The 14,816-nt window shown below is 40.5% G+C and overlaps 1 protein-coding gene across 1 annotated transcript in view; it reads left to right on the top strand.

Moving 5' to 3' along the window:
- Positions 1-14,816, top strand: part of LOC136863719 (uncharacterized) — a 464,789-nt gene that overhangs the window by 418,877 nt on the left and 31,096 nt on the right. Inside the window, exon 12 of the mRNA XM_067140077.2 lies at positions 11,061-11,152. Within this exon, the coding sequence (XP_066996178.2) occupies positions 11,061-11,152 (92 nt within the window). The remainder of the gene's footprint in view (positions 1-11,060; positions 11,153-14,816) is intronic.

Here is a 14,816-nt window from a genome sequence, read left to right as displayed (position 1 = left end):
TACCCAAACGTTCAGTGCTTGGTCCACTATGCTTTTCGATATACATCAATGATATACTCACGGTTTTTAAGAGTAGTCTTTACCATTTCGCCATGCCAGTGCAAGACTACGATAACTGCAAAAATAATTTTATCGAGAAAAAGGGATTTGTAGTTTTCTGCTTTTCATTAGCCTTTTCACAGTCTGAAATTCTATGGAAAATTTTGAATTTTGGATATGGTTTGGTTGATTGCATAGTGTAATATATTTTACTTAAAATGATAAATTTTATTATAAAGGCTCACAAGAAGGGCTAAAATGCAGATGTTATGGTCTTGCACTGACTTATCTATGAAAATGATTTAGGCAAGTAATAAATTCCAACATTTCAGTTTCATTTTGTTCTCGTTTACTGCTGTATTTGAACATTTTACACACATTTATAATTTGACACAATCAATAGTTTTTGAAAACAGGGACACTGAGTCTGAAGGTGGCATGAATGTTGAAAAATGCGTGTAGTTCACAAGATCATCATGACCATGTCATTTGCTCCAATAGTCACAGCACCATTCGTTTTCTGCTTCCAAAGTAACAAACAATGGGTGATGCGCCTTCGATATTAGATTTTATGCATAGAGTGAAACAAGTTGTTTCTGTCTCATATTTACTTGAAGTTTTCTTATGGTTTGAGCCTATAGATGTCCTTGACGAAGGAATTTCTTCGGGCATCTGTGTTTCTGAGGTGATGTTTTTGAGCCTGATCCTTCACAGTAGCTTGCTAAATTGCCACTCCCCGATATAACGGAAATGGCTGATGTTTCGTTTCTGCAACTTTCATTCATAATGAATGCTGAAATATTAGAGTTTTTGAGTTCATTGTTAGTTGAGGGTAGTTCTTCTTGCATATTCCTCTTGACTGGTTTGTTATCATAATAGTTATCTTCCTCCTCTTCTGAAGTACTCTTCTCAGGAATATAGTTGTTATAATCGCCATCTACATCTGGTTCATCCTCTTCTTCTTCTTCCCCTTCTGAACTTGTTTCATGTAGGTAGTTCATGTGATCTGTAGCATCAGTAATGCTTTATCTTGAATTAAGTGAATAATCATTTGAGTAGTCTTCCGGTTCCACGAAATTTATCTGAAAAATGCAAGAATTATATGTGAATTATTATGAACATTAAAAAATCACATGTGCGGCCAGTATCCAGTATTCGGGAGATAGTAGGTTCGAACCCCACTGTCGGCAGCCCTGAAAATGGTTTTCCGTGGTTTCCCATTTTCACACCAGGCAAATGCTGGGGCTGTACCTTAATTAAGGCCACGGCCGCTTCCTTCCCACTCCTAGCTGTTTCCTGTCCCATCGTCGCCGTAAGACCTATCTGTGTCGGTGCGATCAAAAACAACTAGCAAAAAAAATCACATATGGTCCTACAGTGGCTTACTTCTATTTTATAAAAAAATGTTGTTAGCCTACTCACGGAATCATTAAACCCATGCGTATGTTGTGATGAAGACAGCAGCTCTGTTGAATAACTTGAAGGATTTGGTACTATACCCTATAGGGCATACATCCATGGATCAAATACGTGAAACACTAGTGGGTTACATAACTTACCTCCTTACCATTCCTTAAAATAAATTACACCTGAATGCTGCAACCGGCGAATGGGTGTTTCGGGTTCTTGTGATGAGAGTATAATTGGACGCGGATACTACACTGATAATTTTAATTTTGGAAATGAGGAACTCAGTGATTATTTAGCTATATAATTGACAAAACATAGTCAATTCATAAATCTTTAACAATACTTCTTTATAATATACCACATTCGTGGTGCAAAGATAAAATGCCATAAACGGCTTACATTTATAATTTACAAGTATAAAAATAAAACGATGGCGCCGTGCTGACGGATGGATGAATGAACCCATTAAAAAGTCTTTCGATGAACAACACCATTGGACCTACAATATAAAAACATGGTGCTAGGATTAGAGACGTTTCGCAGAAATAAATTTACTATTAAGTTTCCCTCACATTTGGGGAGATATTTACATATAAACAGAAACACTGAACGCTATAAAGGACAACTAAAATGAAACCAAATACTGAAGCTACATGTTGCCCGATTTCACATAAAAATCATAGGGATGTGAACACACATCCTCCGGGTAAACTTCATACTTACTAGACAATCTAATAATCAAGATCGAATCCACTAGTACACAAAGATATCACCTATACAAATACACACCAATTTGAATAAGCAAGTGGAAAAAGAAGAGGAGAAAAATCCTTGTCACAAATAACTCTCGGCCTGAAAGAAAGAATCCTTTACAGCCCACGGCTTTTAAAAATGGCCGACACTTCCTGGAGTGAAGTATTTGTGCCAATGACCTGGCTGTCTAGCCGGTGAAGGTCCCCCCCAACACACACAAAATTCGTAAACAAGGCTAACATTGACTTTGTTTCCACTGCGTTTCAGGACTCGACATCACAAAGGGGCTCTCATTTCGTATTCTCTCGACAAACATATGAGCCCTGACACAACTTCTTACGACAAGTAAGGAACCAATTCTCATTCTACATAACTGGCTCTTTTAGCAGACAACCTCGGGTCTAATTCATTTCATTCACAGTACTATACCGCACTGTTTCTCATCAAATCACGACACACTATACATATGGCGTAACCTGACACACTCCAGACCCTCCAGTGTGAAACCTGGTCAGAGATTTTGATGACATTGCTTACAACGTGGTTTTAATTTTTCAACAGAATTTCATCAAATGAAAACATGCAAATGAATCATGCCCAGGCAGCATGCCAGTACTACGTTACACAGATATTTATATCCTTCCTGATAAGAGAGAGTGATAAGCTTTCCAAAATGATCCTTACTTACAACATTTAACCTGAAGACGAAACACTAGGGAATATTCTGATCTAACACTAAAATAAACCATCTTAAGTAACTTCTAGCTATCTTCTCACCCATGCAATAATATAACGCACCCTACTATTACCTACATAATAAATTCTGTGCATCAAAAATCATTAATGATTTTAAAGCCATCTTGATAAATGGCCTGATGGGCTATGATCAAGTCGTCTTCTAATTGCCAAGAGGGCTGAACTACTAATATATACATACTTAATTACTAAATTTCTGCGTAATTGTCGCTAACCCTACCACATGTTTACAAGATTGGTTAACTTATCTCATATTCGGTGACCTTCTACCCCCTCCTTCAGGGCTCGGCTTTGCCCCTTCAGCCCATCATGGTGACGATGTCGTTTTGGGTCTATCCTCTTGTTCCCATCAGCGTAGGTGGCTCCATTCTGAAGGTGTCTTCCCAAAGACCAGCTTGAAGATTTCTTGCACTCGGCCTCGAACTCGTTATGACACTTCCTGGAATGAGATGTTTCGTTAATAACCCGCACAGCACAGTCGTTATACAGACGCCCCTTCCTGCATACACTTGGCAAGTTTGAAACGTACAGACTTTACGACGTCATTCAATATAACGTGAAAAATGAAACCCGCACTGGGGTGTGTCTAGGCTTATTTCTACATGAGTTCGTAGCTTATTCGTTGACTTAAACTGATTATTCTGGCTCAACTACACACGTGCCTTCTTCTGATACATAGAAATGATTTCAGTTCGCAGGTTACGGTCTACTGACGGTCTAAATTTTACTACAAGCTGACCCGTACCACATCTATGACGAAGTCTACGCCATAGGCAAAGTTTTAAATCGAATAATTAGACGCTCATGACCACACTATAGCGAATCAAATCTAATCTCACTAGAAAACTATTACTCACATATCTACAGTTCAAATGAAATTATCGCAAAACTCCATCAGTAATCTTAGTCTTTGTGTTAGACAATGGTTTATGGCGCGATAACACAGACAGACTCGCGACACGCACCAGCAGCAATCTTACCGTCGAATGAGCTGCCTCCTTCCACATCTCTCATCTCTTATTGGGAGCAAAAAGTGAAGCCACGCGGGGAAAACTCCTTCCAAACACTCTTGAGTTTGGTATGCAGCCACTAAACAGCTTCCGACGGTGGTCGGATTAATGCGAAGTTATCAAACTCGTTACTTATTAATGGCGTTAAACATATCATCAGCGTACTAAAATTCTGGAGATAATTTTCATCATTTTATTATCCTGGAAAACCCTCAGGTAGAGGAAATATCACTCGATTCCCGTGACATGGCTAACCTGACTATTCCCGCTTTAAATATTGTTAGGGTGGCATGGTACTTCCCAAAACAAAATTCGTATCTCTTTTTTCTTCTCCAACACATCTTCTGTTTCACTCATGCATGGTCACACCCTGCCTAGGGAGCCACCTCCAAACTCCCGCGTTCTATACTGCATCGCGTCCTCATATTTGGCGTCATGTTGCGCAATATTACAACTGCGTTAAATATCGCCAATTAAGTAATGAACAGAATGGTTCAGTACATCAGTATGGTAAGAAAACGTTGCTTGTTATGTCGAATTTTCATGTCCTCTGTACTCCATAACAGGAAAAAGCTCAACTATATTTGAGTCCGTGTCATTTCGTGGAGAGTTCTTTTTCTTCAAACCTTCGCATAATGGATGGTGTGTTTTCTGAAAGTTTGGCCTAATGGAAACAAATACATTCGATCAATATGCTCAATGATTTTCTTCTATATTTAATAAAATATTAGGTAGTCTAAATATAATTCTACGCCTAAACAATGAAAAGAAAATAATCATTGTAACCATTGGTAATGACATTCAGATTTGGAAACGATAAAACTAGCTTTAGCAGAAACTAAAGAATGCATAACTTTTTAACCAAATTTAACATCATATCACCATGGCTGCGATATATTTTCTTCATATTTATATAATCCAGTTTCAATCACATCACCATAATACACTCACTACCATACTGAATGAGGCTTAGAACAACAGTGATGTGAATGAGTGGGAAAAAAAAGAAAATCTCTACTTGCATTAACACAGATAACATAAAAATGCATGCCAGATTCTAAACAACACCCGTGCAAAACATCTAAAGTTGCAGATATTATAATCTTCCATTTCCAGTGTAAAATCAATGCATCTGCAGATGACACCGTTTTATACTGAACATCTTTAAAATGTACTCCAATGTAAAAAAGTGATCTTACTTCAAGGTCCAAAAATATATTTTTAGAAATTTTCGCACTTTCACATTGGTCACACTAAAATACACTGACCGGTGCAAAAAGATTTTAAAAAATTGCACTTACAGTGGTTTTGCACTGGAACGGTGATATGTATGTAGACGATCTTTAGGCATACATTCATTTTAGTCCCAGTACAGCACATCAGCGTATGGAATATTTCAATGAAGACATCGTTCATGTTATTCAGTGGACCCAAAATCATAATCTTCAGTTAAATATAGCTAAGACCCAGCTCATATCTAAAGGCTATAAAAAACTACGAAACAAGGTGGATTTCTGGATTTCAGTTCTCTCCCACCAGTAAAATTGCTAGACACTGACATCCCCTACAGTAATACAGTGAACAACGTATGAATAATTTTCGACAGAACTTTGTCTTGGTCGGAGTACACAACAGCTATTCCTCCCAATATGCGCAAGTCACTTTGAAGCTCTAATGTTTCCAGTCATCGACTGTGGGTCAGCTGTGTACAGTGATTTATCTGGTACATTGAATATAAAATCGCAGAGAGTTCAGAATGTCTGTGTTCATTATATCTTGGATGTCAGGCATGACAAAAATATTACACCTTATTAAGTACAAATACTACACTTAAAAATTTGAGAAAGTAGGCGACTCTCAATTGCGCTACTTACTCACAAAATATTGTATACTAAGATCCTTTGTTTTCACTATAACCTATACCGATTAATGAACACCATCCATAACAGAAATAACCAATACACAAAACCTACACTTTACATTCCCATACACCGTACTTTAAGATACAATAGATCATCTGCACAGCATCACAGCATTTTAATACTTTTAATCTTCACCGATTTATCAATTCTGCCAACATCTTAACTCTCAAAAAATACTGATCAACCTGCTTCCTGGATGAATACAACAAAATGTATTAATTAATGAAGACTTCATTTGGATAGTATGTTCACCATTCCATCTCATTTTCCATAAGCCTTTGGTTTAGTGTAAGAGAAGTCCCAACGGCTGTAAATACACCAATAAAGACATTTATCTATCTAATTATTTTTTTATCTTAGAAATTTCATTCCCTTAGAAATTGATTCCTTCCTTTAGAGAGCATATCAGATAATTGCACTAATTCCTTGTTAATCATCAGCAAAGTTCCTTATTTCTACCAAGTTAACCAATATCATTGTTTGTAATACTCATACATATTTTACGTACTTTAAGTTTATAATGTTTAAGTGTATGTTATTCAGTTTTCAAACTTCAGATTTTACTATAATTTCCTCCCTTTCTTTCCCTGTAATGATTGTCCTGTGCATTGTTTTCAATGTATATGCTACGTAAAGTGGCTCATTCGCTTCGGAGGGAAATTCTGACCAACAAATTCAGTTCAAAATTTTTAAATGAAATTGTTTCGTTAATTTCTTCAATTGCTCAGTATTATGATGGGTCAAATGTCATGAATCATAAGTATGGAGGTGTGTAAACAAAATTCAAGAAGAAGTGTCCAGCGGCTCATTTTGTGCATTGTTATGCCCACCAGTTCAAATTAATAAAGGTCCAAGCATTGTTACAAAACAAAAAAGGTTATTTCTTTCCAATTTACAAAAAAATACAAATACAAATACAGTTATACAGCCGGACACATACAGACCGGAAATAATAGGAACACAACTGCCCTGACAATGTTTTATCGCAGCAAATGCTCACTGTGATGACCGTTTTGGTTTATGCACATTCGGGCCCGGGTCCAATAGATCGTCCAGCGCGCTGAAGCATTCCAGGTGTAATTGCTCGGCAGGCGTCTGTGATGCGTTGCCAGAGCTGGTCGGGGTTTTCCGGCACTTGAGTGTAAACGACGTTCTTCAAATATCCCCACAAGAAGAAGTCAAAAGGAGTTAAATCTGGTGATCTGGCGAGCCATGAAACGGGGCCTCCTCGTCCTATCCATTTACCTGGTAGTTCCTCATTCAGATGGTTCCGAACGGGCAAAGTCAAATGAGGTGGAGCTCCATCCTGTTGCAACCACATTGTCGAACGATCGTGCAAGGGCACATCCTCCAGCAGCAGTGGAAGTTCCTGATGCAGAAAATGCAGGTAGATTGGGCCTGTCCAATGGCCATCAAGGACATAAGGTTCAATAAGGCGTTCCCCCAAGTTTCCACAGCAAACATTCACTCCCCATCGTACTTGATGGGCCACCTGTCGCACCCAGTGAGGATTGTCCGGACTCCAATAGTGCAGGTTGTTGCGATTGACGTTCCCATTATTGTGGAAGCCCGATTCGTCCGAGAACAAGATATGCCATACGAATGCTGCATCATTGTCCAGCCTGCCTAATAGCCACCAACAGAACTCCATTTGACCTTGAAAATCCTGCCCATGGAGCTCCTGGTGTAGCTAAAGATGGTATGGGTGAAATTTATGTTCATGCAGTATTCGCCAGGCAGACGGCTGGCTGGTGTTCGCCCTTGTACTGATGTGTGGATTATTACGAGCTGCCTCCAGAATGGCCCCTTCTGTTTCATCCGATGTAACGGGCCTATCGCGGACTGGTGGCTAGTTGGAAATCACGCCTGTTGTCCTTAGGCGTCTTTCATCACGGTCGAATGTCGTGGCAGCCGGATATCGCCTGTTAGGATACCATTCCTGGTACAGACGTAGTGCCTCACACGCGTTTTGTTTTGCTTCTCCATAAATGAGGAGCATGTCAACGTATTCCTCTGTGGAAAACATACCGAATGACAGCAGAGATTACAGTACATTCAGGCCCTAAGCAGGGCACAAGATGAATAACAGCGTCATTCTACTGTTTGAATGTGGCAAATGTGGGCCAGTGTTTACGTATTCAAACATCATACTGATGCAAAAATATTTGAACGATGCAGGATTTGAACCGCCGCTGGCACATTCCGTCGATTGCTAGGCGAACGCCTATCCACATCCTCTACACTACGCTTTGGGAAACATGCTGGTAGTACGACGAGAGAAGAGAACATACGCCATCCGGTTTGGTGTTTAAGACATTAATTACTGCACTGTTACCTAGTTTTATGCATTGATTCACCTTTCGTTGCACCCGGTCACGAGGCACGGCACATTATCATAGTTACATGGTAAAAGGACTTTACACGATTTCAAGGCGTCATGTTTTGCGAACGGATGATATAATATTTTGCTAGGGTTCAGAATCATGTGCAAAATGTGCTCACTGAGCATTAGTACCATAAAGTCCGACTCGTTGGCTGAATAGTCAGCGTACTAGCCTTCGGTTCATAGGGTCCCGGGTTCGATTCCCGGCCGCGTCGGGGATTTTAACCTTCATTGGTTAATTCCAATGGCTCGCGTCCTGGATGTTTGTGCTGTCCCCAACATCCCTGCAACTCGCACACCACACATAACACTATCCTCCACCACAATAACACGCAGTTACCTACACATGGCAGATGTCGCCCACCCTCATCGGAGGGTCTGCCTTACAAGGGCTGCACTCGGCTAGAAATAGCCACACGAAATAAAAAAATGTACTATAAAGTATGCCTGCAGGGGAATAGCACCCCTTTAACCATGTGCACGTTAATTGGGCTGCAGCAAACTATATTGGAAGGGGCTGCTGAAAATACGTTTTTCTAAGTAAGATCCTCCATGGCTCAGGTGGTTTCATGCTGGCCCCTCACATCTAGGTTCCATGGTTCAAATCTCAAACACACCATTGAGATTTGTGCTGGACGAAGTGGAGGCGGGACAGGCTTTTCTCCAGGGACTCCGGTTTTTCCTGTCGACTTTAATTCCAGTAACACTCTCCAATATCATTTCATTTCATCTATGAGTCATTAATCATTGCCCCAGAAGGGTGCAACAGGCTTTCGCAGCTGGCATAGTACCTACCCTCGCCGCCAGATGGGGCTTCATATTGCCCCAGAAGGGTGCAACAGTCTTTGGCAGCTGGCATAGTACCTACCCTCGCCGTCAGATGGGGCTTCATTTATTCCATTCCTGACCCATTCGAAACTGGAAACAGGCTGTGGATTTTCATTTTCTTGGTTATCTGAGTAAAATAGCATACTGCATGTCAAACGTTTCTCTTTCTAAGATTGATTTAATTTTCTTTCAAAATCTTTGTGCAGTGCCTTAGTAAATGGCCCGGCATTTAGAGAAAAGCTTTTTGCACTTGGAAGGTTAAGGAAAATGTAGAGAAAATGTGCAATTTATCTAGACAGTGACATGCATGGATTAAATAGAATGACAATCGTTACTGTAGCCCTGGTTACCCAACTTTCAACATAATCACGTATGCGTGGAACGACGTTAGTGTGTTTACTTCTCGCTGCCTTCTTGCGCAGGACGTAATCTGGCGTTGCACAAGGCTACCAATCTGACTACTTAGGAACTAAGCCCACAGGTTGGAGCCGTGAAGCCTGGACCTACTTAGGAAAGAACAGTGGTCTGTACTATTTAGGATAGGGGCTGGACAAGACCATTGGTCTGGATATGTTAGGGTAGGGCCTGGAGAAGACCATTGGTCTGGATATTTGAGGGTAGGGCCTGGAGAAGACCAGTGATATGGGGACAAAAGGGGCAGATTAGAGCCACAAAGCAGCCTTAGGCCTCTAGTTCCCTGTGGAAACACCATTGTTCTGGGCTGGTTAGGGTAGGGCCTGGACAAGACCATTGGTCTTTTATCAGTACTCTCTCCCTTTTTACCCAAATTTCAACACATACACGAACACGTGGAATGACTGTAGTTTGTTTACTTCTGTGCTTTTTTTTGCTACGGGCTTTACGTCGCACCGACTCAGATAGGTCTTATGGCGACGATGGGATAGGAAAGGCCTAGGAATGTGAAGGAAGTGGCCGTGGCCTTAGTTAAGGTACAGCCCCAGCATTTGCCTGATGTGAAAATGGGATACCACGGAAAACCATCTTCAGGGCTGCCGACAGTGGGATTGGAACCCACGATCTCCCGGATGCAAGCTCACAGCCGCGCGCCTCTACGCGCACGGCCAACTCGCCCGGTTTCTGTGCTTCTATTCTGCCGTGGTTGGTAATGGAATCTAACTATCAAGTTTGATGGGAATGACGTCGCGTGCCACTTTATATTGACCAATAATAATAATAATAATAATAATAATAATAATAATAATAATAATAATAATAATAATGGAGTGTGGCCTCTGAAGAGGCCAGGTGCAGGTCTTTCGAACTGACCCCGTATAGGCGACCTGCGCGTGTATGAGGCTGGGACCCTACCTGTGACGAATTGTAATTATGAAAATGGCACACACATCCAGGCCCCGAGCAATCGCAATTAACCAATGAAGGTTAAAATCGCCGACCCGGCCTGGAATCAAACCCGGGAGCCTCTGGACCAAAGACAATTTAGTCATGGAGCTGGACATCGGCCAATAGGAATGCAAGTTGTTAATGCAGCAATGAAAAATAGTGTGCAATGCTCTTCATTAGGTTATAAAAGTAAATGTACTTCTGGGGGGAGGATGGTGGGTTCCTGGACATTGCGAGGAACACATCTCTCCTCTGACACTCATTCCAAATAAAATTTCTTTAATTTCTACTTCCTTATACTGTTACAATACTTTGGTTATACTGTGTGTATTTTTGCAGAGTGACACGTTAAATACTGACATTTCAGCAAGGTTATAGCATCACTTTAAACTGGACTCCCTTGTTAACTGTTATTGAAGATGCTACAGTAAGATACGTTGTAATTATGTATTGTGCTGATGTACTATATCTACTGCATCCTTGCATAGGTATGTTGCTATTTCTCCGTATGTTTTGCTTGTCCAGCCTTATTTATTGTCCAAATCCTGTCTGTCCATGATGTTCATTTCCTCTCTATATTATTTACATTATTTGCAGGTTGCAAGAGAGTGTAATGAGGCTGTGAGAAGTGCTGAGAGAAAGTCTGAAGATAAGAAAGAGTCTAGTAAACTGAAGTACTACTGGAATAGGTATGTATTAATCAAGACAGCACATACAGCTTTTACGTCGTTTGTGTATCTGAAGTATTATTTGAAAGGATTAGATATTTATCTCCTCAAATATCATGACCCAAGTAAGTGATTTCATACAAGATGAACAAGGAAATTCATACTTCCACTGCTCAAATTATGGCATTATGTTACAGGAATCTTTGCTGGGTTTCTCAGTGTACAGTACTCAGTATATCATTTGTTGATCTAATCTTGTAGTCCCTGTGTTCAAGTTCAGAGTGGTGTACGAAATGTCACACACCGGAAATAGTTTATAGAATACTTAATATACAAACATGGTATTAAAATACTCACTTAAATGTGCATGACTAGACAGTACGCTGGACGTGTTCAATATTCCACCTTCTTGGCATGAAACCACTCTGAGATGAACCATCATGTTTGTGACCACTCTACAACACACATCCTCATTCAGTCCTCGGTAAAATTCATAATGGCCACTTGCATTTGTAGGACATTTTCTGGTAGCTGTCGGCAGGGTGTCTTCTTTAAATATCACCACAGGAAGAAGTCACAAGGATTTGTAGCAGGGCTATTTGGTGGTAACGTTGAGCTGCAATGAAAAATTTCAGGATATTAAGAGGGCATCACATGGGGTCCAAAATTGTTCATGCAGCAAGTCCAGAACAACATTTGCTGTATGCAGAGAAGCACTGTCTTGCATAAACCATTAAGTCTCTATTGATAGTCCTCTTGCCAAGAGTTATGAATGGAAATTGTTTTACCAAATGCTTATGTAACTTGCACTGTTGACTATATCATTGAAAAAGATTGGCCCAATAATTCCATGGCTGGAAATTGCAGCTCAGACACATACATTCACACAATGTCATTTAACCTTGAGCACAATACTGTATTAGGTGGTTCTCTTTCCCAAAGTATAATATTCTGTTTATTCACATACTCGTATGCCGCATCAGTAAACCATGTGCTGTGCAGCATGGGATCACCTTCTGAACTAGCCCATGCAGTACATATTATTAACTGTTCCTTGTCAAGCGCTGTTAGTTTGTGAGCTGTTGTCTTTTTGTACAGGAAAATGTCAATGTCACACTGCAGTATTCTCCAAATTGACCAACGAGAGATGCCTAACAGAGCACAGGCAGTTATTGTGGATTTAGAGTGACTCTAATTCATAGCTGCTCTCATAGAAGAAATGTTCCCTGGTGAGCAGACTGTTTTGACACGGGCCCACTTTCTCTCCATGACACTGCCTTTCGTTACAAATCAGCTGGTCAGTCTATACACTGTTTGCCAGCAGGAATCTCAATGCATTCCAAAATGAACAAGAAAACATAGATACGTTGGGGCTACACTTTTCTTTCTTCATTAAACAACACTGTTTTCACCTTCTGTTCATGCGTCAACCTGTCCGTGTCTGCTATTTTCTGTAACTGGAAGCCAGTATGGGTGCACCACATGTCCTGCCATCTGTCAATTCATACATGAACTAAAGATACTCATCACAAAATGACATAGTGCTGATCCCAGATTTGCACATTTTATAAAAACTTTTAATGTATGACATTTCATGCTCCTATCTGTAAGTTCTCCTTTTGGAAATTTTTATAAGATTTTATAAGATTTATAGCATTTCAGAAAAGTGTGCAATATTTATTGAACATCTATGATGCTGGTTAGGTAAAGAATGGAGATAATCTCATAGATATTTTGCATAAAGTCTGGGCTAAGGTCCATGTTCTCTTAAGTGAAATAGAAGGTACTGTAATATGTGGCAGTAATCCAGTCAGTATGACCTTCTAAGGTAATGAAGTATTTGTCTTTCTTCAGCAACAACTGTTGAACACAATAATTTTAATATGGACATCGTTCTTCTGAAATTTAGTAGACAAAGAAAGTTACTTTTCACATTGGCAGTGTGGGTAATTGCACCATCAGGTACCACCTTATGCCCCGCTATCCAACTGGACGAGGAAGAAAAGCGTACGGCTCCGTACCTGGTCGATGAGAGCACATATACAAAGAGACATAACATATTTATTTAAACTCTGAATCCCTTCTTGGGTTTTCTTTCTCTTTATCGGATATACAATTTTGGTGGACAGAACGTTCTACAAAACCTTCAACAGCCTTCGGGAGTAAGAAAAGGTTACATAAACCAAGGGCTTGTGCCCAAGCGAAACCAGCATAAAACTTTACATTGAAGTTGTTAATAATAATAATTTGCATTTCATGAGGCGCACCTCTAACATATCAGTAACATGATCCACCACCAGTTGATTGTGGACAAGGTTACAATTCAATTCATAAAAATATCCTTACTTGCATATGATTCATAACACAAAGCATGATCCCGTAATGATTAGTGAAATCAATAACCTTGGCCCCAAGAAGGCCCAAACCATACAAAATTTCAATTTCGGCCAAGATAAGCCCAGAATAACGCTAGAGTTTTAACAATCTGAGAGCTAGGGCAAGCTAGACCCAACACATAGCGATATTTACATCAATAAACAGGATAGTAGTTTTATACACAAATTCATTTTAACACCCAGATGTCGCGAAACTGTGACCATATAAGATTACAGAGTACATATGACCCACTTGGCGAAAGGCCAGATCAGCAGTAAGAGGGCCGTATTACAATTACTGTACCGTGCTCGATAGCTGCAGTCGCTTAAGTGCTGCCAGTATCCAGTAATCGGGAGATAGTGGGTTCGAGCCCCACTGTCGACAGCCCTGAAGATGGTTTTCCGCGGTTTCCCATTTTCACACCAAGCAAATGCTGGGGCTGTACCTTAACCAAGGCCACGGCTGCTTCCTTCCACTTCCTAGGCCTTTCCTATCCCATCGTCGCCATAAGATATATCCGTGACGGTGCGACGTAAAACAAATAGCAAAGGGAAAAATTGCTGTACATTTTTCCTTTTAAGTATCAAAGGTAACGATTAATGTGAAGTAATTCAAAAGATAATACAATCCACTTCACCAGGAAGTATTTAAAATCCTCCCGTCATCCCCTAGCTTAGTGAAAACCCATCTCTTTGAACGACTTACCTCCATGGGCGTACGGAAAGATCGAGACCCGAGCAGGTCCGGCCCGCTCGTACAAAACGCTAGCAACCAGCCACCTCGCTGTTCCCAAGTCAAGTCAAAGCTCTCTTCACGACCAGCGCTCCACAAGGCGAGGAGCGCCGGGCGTCAAACATAGCTAAATTACATGTCTTAAATAAACTGAATATGGCACCAAAATATGGATATCAACAGACCGCTCCAAGAGGCGGGAGATAACCAGGGGAAGAAGTAAATACACGCCACAAATCTCCACCGGAAAGCTCTTACCAATGGGAATATAAACATCTCCTGTGCCGGAGGAAGGGAAAAGCATTTTTCTTTTTTCTTCTTCCTTTTAGGTTTAACACACATCTTTCTAGATACACAAGATGAATAAATCTTGATACACTTGAGAGAATATTATGTTGATAGAATGTCGAGATGCATAAGGAGTGAATGCACGATAAGACGTCTCCCGGAACGACGCGATGAAAGGCGAAACGATGAATGACGAGGTCCAATAAGATAACATAGACAAAACTGGTTGGCAACGGCCGGCATATCAACATGATGGTAAGCCTCGGCCAGCGAGTGGGAAGAAATATCA

The sequence above is a fragment of the Anabrus simplex genome, chromosome 2, assembly GCF_040414725.1.
Source record: "Anabrus simplex isolate iqAnaSimp1 chromosome 2, ASM4041472v1, whole genome shotgun sequence".
NCBI classification, from domain to species: domain Eukaryota; kingdom Metazoa; phylum Arthropoda; class Insecta; order Orthoptera; family Tettigoniidae; genus Anabrus; species Anabrus simplex.
Note: the sequence above shows the minus strand (reverse complement) of the source record. Positions and strands in the feature narration are given on the sequence as shown.